This window comes from Symphalangus syndactylus, chromosome 3 (genome assembly GCF_028878055.3).
Source record: "Symphalangus syndactylus isolate Jambi chromosome 3, NHGRI_mSymSyn1-v2.1_pri, whole genome shotgun sequence".
Taxonomy (NCBI): Eukaryota; Metazoa; Chordata; class Mammalia; order Primates; family Hylobatidae; genus Symphalangus; species Symphalangus syndactylus.
This window is the reverse complement of record NC_072425.2, coordinates 120,286,768-120,300,282: the sequence shown is the minus strand read 5'-3', so window position 1 is coordinate 120,300,282 and position 13,515 is coordinate 120,286,768. Positions and strand designations below refer to the sequence as shown.

At 39.4% G+C, this 13,515-nt stretch overlaps 1 protein-coding gene across 3 annotated transcripts in view; it reads right to left on the bottom strand.

The window, feature by feature from the left end:
- DYNC2H1 (dynein cytoplasmic 2 heavy chain 1) overlaps positions 1-13,515 on the bottom strand; it is a 380,304-nt gene that overhangs the window by 205,237 nt on the left and 161,552 nt on the right. For all 3 annotated transcript variants that reach the window (XM_055272928.2, XM_055272929.2, XM_055272930.2), the window contains 2 exons: positions 12,318-12,461; positions 10,099-10,188 (listed from right to left, as the gene is read on the bottom strand). In XM_055272928.2, coding sequence (XP_055128903.1) covers positions 10,099-10,188; positions 12,318-12,461 — 234 coding nt within the window. The remainder of the gene's footprint in view (positions 1-10,098; positions 10,189-12,317; positions 12,462-13,515) is intronic.

Sequence of the window (13,515 nt, the reverse complement as noted above, 5' to 3'; positions counted from 1 at the left end):
ATAATGAAATTAACATGTTTATACTTATGGAAAGATCTTCAGGCCTTACTACAAAAAAAAAGAGAGAAACTATGGAACAAAATATATAGCAAGAAAAATTTAAAAATTATATCTATATATTTGTACTTATGAATATAAAGAGATAGGAAATGTATGATAAGGAACAAATCAAACCTTGAACTGGTTTACTCTGATGAAGGAATAAGGGATGGAAATAGTTAAATGGATCTTTAAGGTTTCCTTTCTATATAGTTTCATTAAGCTTGAAACTCTAAAAATATTTTAAAGTTTTGTTTGTATAATGAAAAAGTTTTAAGTATTGCATGAGATAATACATTATACAACGTTAGACAAAACAGGATATCTATAACTAATGAAACTATCACTATGAAGGTTATCTTCGTAATTAGGATCATAACATTTTAGTAACAAAATGGCTTTGAGATAATTTGCTTATAATTTCCCATTTTACACAAGGTAAAATTGAGGCTTAAAAAGTGAGGTTTGGATTATAGTCAAGTGCAAAATCTTTAAAAGGAAAATATACAGTGTAGAAGGCAAAATGACTTACTAGATGCAACCAGGTGGAACAGCTCCCACTGAGGGGCCAAGAAGACTGGCGGGCCCTAACAGATCTTCAGAGGGAAAGCACCAAGAGTGATACAGGGAAGACACAGAAGCTGGGTTGAAGGAGGAGAAAGCTGGGAACCCTACCCAGAGCTATTGCACACCTGGACTTGTTCCTGGCCCTCAGTGGCTCCGGGGACTAAGTGAGTTGAACTGGCAAGATGCAACCTTTTCTCACCACAGGCCTCTGGAACCCAGGCAGGAAAAGACCCCTCGACCACCACAGACACTTGAGTTGGCAGGGAGAGGGGCTTAGAGAAGTGGTAGGGGCAGCAAGCCAGCTGATGTGGAGCCCGGGGGGTTCGGTACCGGAGTATGTGCAGCAGAGCTGCCCAGGGACGGCCATTCCCGGCTCAACTTGCTCCCACTGGAGACTTTAGCTCTAAGGGAACTGTTTGTCCTGAACTCTGCAGGGCAGGTCTTGCCCATTAGACTAGCTGTTTTAACCTGAGCACTCCTTGGTCTGCTGGCATCCTCGGAAGCCCCAATCTGGCCACGCCTGCTTGCAGGGCAGCCTCAGGTGCCTAGGGAACCTGCATTGGCAGACTGTGCCTGACTGGCAGAGAGCTCCAGCAGAGCTGTCTCCACAGCTATGCACCAGCCCATGCACTCCCTCCCCACACTCCAGCTTCACCACGATCCACAGCAACTCCACACATCTTTGCGGTGCATGTATGCATGGCCAGCTTTTACTTTCCTTGCCATACCAGCATGTGAAAGTGCAGTCTATCTAACCTCCCACCACCCACCACGATTGCAAAAAGAGCGTTCGCAGGCAGAGAACCAGCTGGCCCCACCCCCGCCAGTGGCTGACTTTTGTGCTAAGACTGCCACTGGAATGGAACTAAGTGCAGAGAAGAGAGGATTCTCCCCAGACCTGAGTGACCACTCCTGCTTGCAGGGGCACAGAGAAGGCACCCATCTGCACCCACAGGGGCCCTGCCCTTGAGCCAACACCACCTGCAATATGATCATGCACACAGTCATCAGCAGGGGCTCCAGATGCCCTCCCCGCAGCTGTGCTGCCTCCCCCACCTTGGTTAATGCAAGCAGAAAGGCAGGCACTCTGGGACCATTTAGTACCCTGACACAGCTGCTGCTACCACTGCTGCTGGCACATGCAAACAGGGATGAATCCCACTGTAACCACATTATGAAAGACTTTAGGTAACACCACCTATCCCAGTGTAGTGACCAGAGGTCACAGAGCACCTTGCCCCACCTACTCCTACTGCCCTACGTGTGGATTCCCAACCACAGTGGATTCCTAAACCCAAGGAGCCAGAGATCAAAGTTGGGGCCCAATACGAGTCCCCCAGAGTCAGGGCACACAGTCCAGGAAATGGGAGATGAGCACTGGCCCACTAAAATCTTCCAGAAACAAAAGCAGTTAACTAAATCCACCTTAAACCTCAATCAAACATTCAATGTCATTAAATAGAATAAAAGGAAAAACAAAAAAACCATCGAAAGGTGAGCAACCTCAAAGACTGAAGATAGGTAGGACCAAAAAGATGAGAAAGAACCAGCCCAAGAAACCTGAAAGCTCAAAAGGCCAGAGTGCCTTCTTTCCTCCAAACAACTGCATCACCTTTCCAGCAAGCAACCACACTGAGATGGCTGAAATGACAGAAACAGAATTCATAATATGGATAAAGAAGATAATAGAATTCAAAATAAACATCATTGAGCTACAGGAATACATTGAAAGGCAATTCAAGAAAGCTAAAACTCATGATAAAACAATGCGGGGACTGACAGACAACCTAGTCGGTATAGAGAAGAATGTAACTGATCTGAAACAGCTGAAAAACTTACTACAAGATTTTTTTAAGGCAATCTGAATTATTAAGGGCAGAATAGATGAAGTGGAGGAAAGAATCTGAGAGCTTGAAGACTATCTTCCTTTTCTGTTTTTTAAAATTTTACTTCAAGTTCTGGGATACTTGTGCTGAACGTGCAGGTTTATTACATAGGTATACATGTGCCATGGTGGTTTGCTACACTGATCAACCCATCATCTATGTTTTAAGCCCTACCTGCATTAGGTATTTGTCCTAATGTTCTCACTCACTTTTCACCCCACACCCCAACAGGCTCCAGTGTATGATGTTCCCCTCTCTGTGTCCATGTGTTCTCACTGTTCAACTCCTACCTACGTGTGAGAACATGTGGTGTTTGGTTTTCTGTTCCTGTGTTAGTTTGCTGAGAATGAGGGTTTCCAGCTTCATCCATGTCCCTGCAAAGGACATTAATTCATCCTTTTTTTGTATCCTGAGACTTTGCTGAAATTGCTTATTAGCTTAAGGAACTTTTGGGCTGAGACGATGGGGTTTTCTAAATATACAATCATGTAATCTCCAAACAGAGACAATTTGACTTTCTCTCTTCCTATTTGAATACCCTTTATTTCTTTCTCTTACCTCTTTGCCCTGGCCAGAACTTCTAGTACTATGTTGAATAGGAGTTGTGAGAGAGGGCATCCTTATCTTGTGCAGGTTTTCAAAGGGAATGCTTCCAGCTTTTGCCCATTCAGTATGATATTGATATTGATTCATATTCAGTATGACATTGGCTGTGGGTTTGTCATAAATAGCTCTTATTATTTTGAGATATGTTCCATTAATACCTAGTTTATGGAGTTTTCGGCATGAAGGTGTGTTGAATTTTATCAGAGGCCTTTTCTGCATCTATTGAGATAATCATGTGGTTTTTGTCATTGGTCCTGTTTATGTCATGGATTACATTTATTGATTTGCATATGTTGAACCAGGCTTGCATCCCAGGGATGAAGCCAACTTGATTGTGGTGGATAAGCTTTTTGATGTGCTGCTGGATTCAGTTTGCCAACATTTTATTGAGGATTTTCTAATCAATGTTCATCAGCGATATTGGCCTGAAATTTTCTTTTTTTGTTGTGTCTCTGCCAGGTTTTGGTATCAGGATGATCCTGGTCTCATAAAATGAGTTAGGTAGGGGTCCCTCTTTTTCTATTGCATGGAATAGTTTCAGAAGGAATGGTACCAACTCCTCTTTGTACCTCTGGTAGAATTTGGCTGTGAATCCATCTGACCCTGGGCTTTTTTTGGTTGGTAGGCTATTAATTACTGCCTCAATTTCAGAACTTGTTATTGGTCTATTCAGGGATTCAACTTCTTCCTGGTTTAGTCTTGGGAGGGTGTATGTGTCCAGGAATTTATCCATTTCTTCTAGATTTTCTAGTTTATTTGCATAGAGGTGTTTATAGTATTCTCTGATGGTAGTTTGTATTTCTGCGGGATCGGTGGTGATATCCCCTTTATCATTTCTTATTGCATCTATTTGATTCTTCTCTCTTTTCTTCTTTATTAGTCTTGCTAGCGGTCTATCTATTTTGTTGATCTTTTCATAAAACCAGCTCCTGGATTCATTGATTTTTTTAAGAGTTTTTCGTGTCTCTATCTCCTTCAGTTCTGCTCTGATAGCTGTTTCTCGTCTTCTGCTAGCTTTTGAATGTGTTTGCTCTTGCTTCTCTATTTCTTTTAATTGTGATGTTAGGGGGTCGATTTTAGATCTTTCCCACTTTCTCCTGTGGGCATTTAGTGCTCTAACTTTCCCTCTAAACACTGCTTTAGCTGTGTTCCAGAGATTCTGGTACATTGTGTCTTTGTTCTCATTAGTTTCAAATAACTTATTTATTTCTGCCTTAATTTTGTTATTTACCCACTAGTCATTCAGAAGCACGTTGTTCAGTTTCCATGTAGTTGTGCGGTTTTGAGTGAGTTTCTTAATCCTTAGTTCTAATTTGATTGCACTGTGTTGTGAGAGACTATTTGTTATGATTTCCATTCTTTTCCATTTGCTGAGGAGTGTTTTCCTTCCAATTATGTGGTCAATTTCAGAATAAGTGCGATGTGGTGCTGAGAAAAATGTATATTCTGTTGATATGGAGTGGAGAGTTCTGTAGATGGGGTGGAGTTAGGTCTGCTTGGTCCAGAGCTGAGTTCAACTCCTGAATATCCTTGTTAATTTTCTGTCTCATTAATCTGTCTAATATTGACAGTGGGGTGTTAAACTCTCTCGTTATTACTGTATGGGAGTCTAAGTCTCTATGTAGGTCTCTAAGAACTTGCTTTATGAATCTGGGTGCTCCTGTACTGGGTGCATACATATTTAGCATAGTTAGCTCTTCTCATTGCATTGATCCCTTTACCATATGCAATGCCCTTGTCTTTTTTGATCTTTCTTCATTTAAAGTCTGTTTTATCAGAAACTATGATTGCAACTCCTGCTTTTTTTTTTTTTTTTTTCTTTCCATTTGCTTGGTAAATATTCCTCCATCCCTTTATTTTGGGCCTATGTGTATCTTTGCACGTGAGATGTGTCTCCTGAATACAGCACACCGATGGGTGTTGACTCTATCCTATTTGCCAGTATGCGTCTTTTAATTGGAGCATTTACTCAATTTACATTTAAGGTTAATACTGTTATGTGTGAATTTGATCCTGTCATTATGATGCCCGTTAGTTGATGCAGTTTCTTCACAGTGTTGATGGTCTTTACAATTTGGTATGTTTTTGCAGTGGCTGGTACTGATTTTTCCTTTCCATATTTAGTGCTTCCTTCAGGAGCTCTTGTAAGGCAGGCCTGGTGGTGACAAAACTTCTCAGCATTTGCTTGTCTGTAAAGGATTTTATTTCTCCTTCACTTATGAAGCTTAGTTTGGCTAGATATGAAATTCTGGGTTGAAAATTCTTTTCTTTAAGAATGTTGAATATTGGCCCCCACTCTCTTCTGGCTTGTGGGGTTTCTGCAGAGAGATCCACTGTTAGTCTGATGGGCTTCCCTTTGTGAGTAACTCGACCTTTCTCTCTGGCTGCCCTTAACATTTTTTCCTTCATTTCAACCTTGGTGAAACTGATGATTATGTGTCTTGGGGCTGCTCTTCTCGAGGAGTATCTTTGTGGTGTTCTCTGTATTTCCTGAATTTGAATGTTGGCCTGTCTTGCCAGGCTGGGGAAGTTCCCCTGGATAATATCCTGAAGAGTGTTTTCTAACTTGGTTCCATTCTCCCCATCACTTTCAGGTACACCAGTCAAATGCAGATTTAGTCTTTTCACATAGCCCCATAATTCTTGGAGGCTTTGTTTGTTCCTTTTCATTCTTTTTTCTCTAATCTTGTCTTCATGCTTTATTTCATTAAGTTGATCTTCAATCTCTGATATCCTTTCTTCCACTTAATCAATTCAGCTATTGATACTTGCATATGCTTCACGAAATTCTTGTACTGTTTTTTTCAGCTCCATCAGGTCATTTATATTCTTCTCTAAACTGGTTATTCTAGTTAGCAATTCCTCTAAACTTTTTTTAAGGTTCTCAGCTTCCTTGCATTGGGTTGGAACATGCTCCTTTAGCTTGGAGGCGTCTGTTATTACCCACCTTCTGAAGCCTACTTCTGTCAATTCATCAAACTCATTCTCCGTCCAGTTTTGTCCCCTTGCTGGCAAGGAGTTGTGATCCTTTGGAGAAAAGGAGGCATTCTGGTTTTTGGAATTTTCAGCCTTTTTGCGCTGGTTTTTCCTCATCTTCATGGATTTATCTACCTCTGGTCTTTGAGCTTGGTGATCTTCGGATGGGGTTTTTGTATAGATGTCCTTTTTGTTGATGTTGATGCTATTCCTTTCTGTTTGTTAGTTTTCCTTCTAACAGTCAGGTCCCTTTGCTGCAGGTCTGCTGGACTTTGCAGGAGGTCCACTCCTGACCCTGTCTGCCTGGGTATCACCATCAGAGTCTGCAGAACAGCAAAGATTGCTGCCTGTTCTTTCCTCTGGAAGCTTCGTCCTAGAGGGGCATGCACCAGATGCCAGCTGGAGTGCTCCTGTATGAGATGTCTGTCGACCCCTGCTGGGAGGTGTCTCCCAGTGAGGAGGCACAGGGGTCAGGGACCCACTTGAGAAGGCAGTCTGTCCCTTAGCAGAGCTCAAGCTCTGTGTTGAAGATCTGATGCTCTCTTCAGAGCCAGCAGGCGGGAACGTTTCAGTCTGCTGATGCTGCACCCACAGCCGCCCCTTCCCCCAGCTGCTCTGTCCCAGGGAGATGGGAGTTTTATCTATAAGCCCCTGACTGGGGGTGTTGCCTTTCTTTCAGAGATGCCCTGCCCAGAGAGCTTCTGAAAGATTTATTCTGTATCTCAAATAAAGATCCTCAACAACATCACAAAAATTACTATCCTGTTCTAAAAATATATTAACTGTATATTTTTCAACATTTCCTAAGAAGCCTATATAATTGAACCATAATAATTCTATTTCTCTCAATTAATTGCCTTTACAAAGCTATTCTGCAACATTATGTCTTAAGCTATACCCAAAGATTGCTATTTAAAAAAAAAAAAAATTCTGGCCGAGGGTGGCAGCTCATATCTGTAATCCCAGCACTTTGGGAGGCTGAGGAGGGCAGATCACATGAGGCCAGGAGTTCGAGACACCCTGGTCAACATGGTGAATCCCTCTCTCTACCAAAAATACAAAAGTTAGCCAGGCATGGTGGTGCATGCCAGTAGTCCCAGCTACTTAGAAGGCTGAAGCAGAAGAATGGCTTGAACCCAGGAGGCGGAGCTTGCAGTGAGCCAAGACTTCACCACTGCACTCCAGCCTGGGCAACAGAGAGAGACTCTGTCTCAAAAAAAAAAAAATTCTAGATCAGATAGTTGTAGATATGTGGCATCATTTCTGAGGGCTCTGTTCTGTTCCATTGATCTATGTCTCTGTTGTCGTACCAGTACCATGCTGTTTTGGTTACTGTAGCCTTGTAGTATAGTTTGAAGTCAGGTAGCATGATGCCTCCAGCTTTGTTCTTTTGGCTTAGGATTGACTTGGTGATGCGGGCTCTTTTTTGGTTCCATATGAACTTTAAAGTAGTTTTTTTCCAATTCTGTGAAGAAAGTCATTGGTAGCTTGATGGGGATGGCATTGAATCTATAAATTACCTTGGGCAGTATGGCCATTTTCACGATATTGATTTTTCCAACCCATGAGCATGGAATGTTCTTCCATTTGTTTGTATCCTCTTTTATTTCATTGAGCAGTGGTTTGTAGTTCTCCTTGAAGAGGTCCTTCACATCCCTTGTAAGTTGGATTCCTAGGTATTTTATTCTCTTTGAAGCAATTGTGAATGGGAGTTCACTCATGATTTGGCTCTCTGTTTGTCTGTTATTGGTGTACAAGAATGCTTGTGATTTTTGCACATTGATTTTGTATCCTGAGACTTTGCTGAAGTTGCTAATCAGCTTAAGGAGATTTTGGGCTGAGACAATGGGGTTTTCTAGATATACAATCATGTCATCTGCAAACAGGGACAATTTGACTTCCTCTTTTCCTAATTGAATACCCTTTATTTCCTTCTCCTGCCTGATTGCTCTGGCCAGAACTTCCAGCACTATGTTGAATAGGAGCGGTGAGAGAGGGCATCCCTCTCTTGTGCCAGTTTTCAGAGGGAATGCTTCCAGTTTTTGCCCATTCAGTATGATATTGGCTGTGGGTTTGTCGTAGTTGACAAACCTGACAAAAACAAGAAATGGGGAAAGGATTCCCTATTTAATAAATGGTGCTGGGAAAACTGGCTAGCCATATGTAGAAAGCTGAAACTGGATCCCTTCCTTACACCTTATACAAAAATTAATTCAAGATGGATTAAAGACTTAAATGTTAGACCTAAAACCATTAAAATCCTACAAGAAAACCTAGGCAATACCATTCAGGACATAGGCGTGGGCAAGGACTTCATGTCTAAAACACCAAAAGCAATGGCAACAAAAGCCAAAATTGACAAATGGGATCTCATTAAACTAAAGAGCTTCTGCACAGCAAAAGAAACTACCATCAGAGTGAACAGGCAACCTACAGAATGGGAGAAAATTTTTGCAACCTACTCATCTGACAAAGGGCTAATATCCAGAATCTACAATGAACTCAAACATATTTACAAGAAAAAAACAAACAACCCCATCAAAAAGTGGGCGAAGGACATGAACAGACACTTCTCAGAAGAAGACATTTATGCAGCCAAAACACACATGAAGAAATGCTCATCATCACTGGCCATCAGAGAAATGCAAATCAAAACCACAGTGAGATACCATCTCACACCAGTTAGAATGGCCATCATTAAAAAATCAGGAAACAACAGGTGCTGGAGAGGATGTGGAGAAATAGGAACACTTTTACACTGTTGGTGGGACTGTAAACTAGTTCAACCATTGTGGAAGTCAGTGTGGCGATTCCTCAGGGATCTAGAACTAGAAATACCATTTGACCCAGCCATCCCATTACTGGGTATATACCCAAAGGACTATAAATCATGCTGCTATAAAGACACATGCACACGTATGTTTATTGCGGCACTATTCACAATAGCAAAGACTTGGAACCAACCCAAATGTCCAACAACGATAGACTGGATTAAGAAAATGTGGCACATATACACCATGGAATACTATGCAGCCATAAAAAATGATGAGTTCATGTCCTCTGTAGGGACATGGATGAAACTGGAAAACATCATTCTCAGTAAACTATCGCAAGGACAAAAAACCAAACACTGCATGTTCTCACTCATAGGTGGGAATTGAACAATGAGAACTCATGGACACAGGAAGGGAAACATCACACTCCGGGGACTGTTGTGGGGTTGGGAGAGGTGGGAGGGACAGCATTAGGAGATATACCTAATGCTAAATGACGAGTTAATGGGTGCAGGAAATCAACATGGCGCATGGATACATATGTAACAAACCTGCACATTGTGCACATGTACCCTAAAACCTAAAGTATAATAAAAAAAAAAAAATTCTAAGTACAAAAAGTCCTCTGCGTTTTCTAATATCTAAAATTTCTAAAATATTGTCCGAAGTGTGTTCTTTTCTGGAACACATATAATATGAAGACTTCTGTTAAAAATTTCTTTCATAACTCAGGATCAAACACTAGTTTACTTCCTAATGCTAAAATGAAAAATAATTTTGTTCCTCAACCCCAGAGACATTGGACAATGTCCACAGACATTTTTTATTCTCACAATTGATGGGAAGGAATGCTGGAAGGCAGAGATGCTGCTACAACATCCTAAAACGCACAGAACATCCCACACAACAAAGAATTATGTAGCCTAAAACGTCAGTTGCTGAGGATGAGAAAGTCTAGCTATATAATGAGATACATAATCCACTGTCATTATCTCTTTTCAGTGACCATTGGAATATTTAGAACTAAGTCAGCTAACCCAGCATTTGCTCTTCCTTCTTCACTTGTCACTTTTTTCCCCACTACAACCAAGAATGCTATAAGGCATTCCAGCTAAATGTTCTGGAAATATACCAGAAATACCATTTTTAATACCTTTCCAGTAGGGAAAGAGTTATACTATAACTATCAATATTATGTTAAATCACATAACAAGTAGTATTTTATATTTGAAAAATATGATGCTTCTTACCTTAAATAGACAACGACATATATATTCATATACCATATGTTGTAATGAGCTGATAAGTGACTGGATTCTCTGTTCTGTATTTTCAGAATCCTGTAGATTATAATTGGAAATTCATTAGGAAATTTATAAACATTTAAAAAGTACTCCTATAAATTGTTCCTCCAGATTCAAAGCTGATTCTGAAACAAGTATCTTTAACCATCAAATTCAAGGGACTAAACAAGTGCATTAAACTTGTATACTAATATAATATAAAAAAAGACATCTTTCTTTAATGTATAGAGTTAAAGCTTTCAACAAATGAAAATTACAATCAATTCCCAATAATACAATATAAGTTGAATTTTATCATATCACTCTCCTATTGGCATTAAAATATCTACATCAATCTAGGTTAAGGCCATTTTAATTATTTATAATTATCAGTCCAGCCCCAAAACAATATGACAAGAATACCTTATAAAGAATTTTCTCATTCTCAATATGGGAACCTCAATGATCTTAAATCATGTGCTACAGGATGAATAAGGATGAACAATAACTTTGAAAATGATGCTGTAAAAACTCACATAAAATTTTGGTTTTTGATCTGGTATAATAATTCCATTTTGCAAGATTGTAATAATTGAAAAACATGTTATTAGTGTCTATTTCCTTTGATTAAAGAAAAATTGGCATAGAAATGGAGGAAGGGAAGGTGGTCAACCTGTCCTTTTCCCTTAGTGTGATATAAATTTTACATCTCAGAGAGCATTTGGAGAATACATGTCTTACGAAGATTAATTCTGGTATAACAATTAGACAAAATTTGCTTGTTTCCTTGTGATTTATAAATTAATACCAAGAAAAAAACCTAGTAAAACAATTTTAATGCTTAGAAAAATACATCCAGGATCAGCAGAGAAATGTGTGAAATTGGTATAAAGAAAACATTATCAACTGGAACTCAGATGCATTAATCCTAGGCTTCTAGCCTTGTAGTAGTATGTTCTAACTAAGACAACTAATCATTACTTTAGATAGCAAATACTTGTATTCATTTCACTATATGTTAACAAAGATCACATGTGAAATTGAGACTTGGATTTCCTAAAAGTCACTCTATCATAAGACACAGTACTGTACCTACAAGATCCAGTAGATTTTCTAAACAACAGAAAGAAAATTTTGTACTCTACATAGATTTGTGACTGCTTCAGCCAATACAATACAGCAGAAATGACACAGACCTAAGGCTGCGTTTTAAAAGGCTATTCAGTTTCAGCCTTATTCACCGAAACACATACTTAGTGCCTTGAGCTAAAAAATAAGAAGTCCATCCATCTACTCAGTGCTTTGAAAAAGCCAAGCCTCCTGGAGAGGTGCTGCAGTTGGCAGTCCTGTCGTCAAGTCCTCCCACCCACAGCACCAGACGGGCAAGTGAAGCACCTGCCTTAGTCCCACAACTCTCAAGTCCTCCCAGCTGAGGTCCTAGACGTTGTGAAACAAAGTCATCCCTGCTAAGTCCTGACTAAATTTCCAATAGAATCAATAAGCATAACAAAATAGTTTTAATTGGCCAAGTTTCAGATTAATATGATACTCAACAGAAATAATTAGAACAATGTGCATATATGGGAGGTGGTTAAATAAAGTATTGTATAGCCTCACCATCTCTTAAAAACATTAAGTTTATATTCACTGGTAGGAAAGCTGTCCATAATACACTAATACACTTTTTAAAGCACAGTATTGTATCTTTTAGTTGAAACAATTTGTTATCCTTTAATACATACTTCCCTCCATTAGAATACATGCTTGATATGGCAGTGGACAGTTGTATCTCCATTATCTGGAAAGTTACCGCCTTAAACAACAAGGATATACAATGCAATGTTAAATGTTGTTTTCCCCAGGTAATGATATTATGGGGATAATTCTTATTTCTATACCTTTCAGAATCACTGGGTTTTTTAAATGATTATATATTACTTATTAATTTATACTCAGAACATAAACTGTTTTCATTAAAAAGATTGTCACATTGGGACACCTTGCTAACAATATAAAAAGAAATTAAGTATCTAATTTCTTTATGTAGCTTAAAAGTGTTACATGTGGTGTTTTGGTACATAATTCTATGAAAGTTTGCTTAATCATTTTTATTATAAATTAAGTACTATCCCTAGTAAAGTGATCCCTGTAATTCAATCTCAGGTACAGGGTATCCAACAGCTTACCTGTTTGTTTTGTAGAGCTCGCTGGAAAAGTCGGAGAAAAGCAGCCAAACTAAAACGGTACATGTTATTAATTTTGGACAAATCAGAAATAATGAAGTACATCTTGCTGGCACTCTCAGCCAGGGGGAGATAGGCATCCCGTTCCTATGGATCAAGAGATCGGTAGGGGATAGGGTGGAAACACCTTAGAATTAGTGCCTTACTGCCACCTAAAGACTACAATGCACATATCTACCCAAGTAATAAAAAAACCTTACTTTTTCTATACACATAAAACAAATGAAGATGATGAATCATGGTTTCTAACTAAAAAAGACAGCAAAATCTAGTTTTTCTTCCTCATTTTTATAAAACTGCAAAGAATATATGTCTTAGTCTATTAAGGCTACCTATAACAAAATACACTAAACTGGTTCTGCTTTTATATAACAGAAATTTATTTCGCCCAGTTCTGGAAGCTGGGAAGTCCAAGATCAAGGTGCCAACGGATTTGGTGTCTCATGAGAGCTTGTTTCCTGGTTCACAGAAAGAACTGCTTCTTGCTGTGTTCTCACATGCTGGAAGGGGCTAACAAACTCCCTTGGCCTTCTTTTATAAGGTTACTAATCCCACTCATGAGAGGTCCACCCTTATGACCTAGACACCTTCTGAAACCTCCACCTCTTAATACTATTACACTGGGGATTACATTTCCACATATGAATTTTGGGGGTGATGAGGACACACAAATATTCAGACTATAGCAATATATTTCAAACATCTTTCTACCTCTCAGTTGACAGAGCTAGAAGTGGTTCACTGATTGGTCTTAATGAGGACCAACAGCACTAGTATTAAGGGAAAGTGGGTAAGATGAAATGGTAAATATTTGTGATCAGAGAATAGATGATCCAATTTTACATTTCAAAAGAGAATCAGTTAAGGTAACGCAAGACAGCACAGCACTATTAGGCTATCTCTGATGTGAAGAAAAGTTCAAACTATGAGTATAGGATTGGTGACAATAAGAACACTGATGGAACTAGAGGTAGAGAAGACAACTCTAACAGGTGTCCACATTAGGATAATAAAGTACCCAGCACTGTTCATTATAAGCATGAAAAGAGCCAATAACTGTAGCTTAGAGCTTATAACCCTTTTAATTAGTATATTTAACTTGCCTTAAGAAAAGTTCTAAGAACGGCAAAGATATTATCTA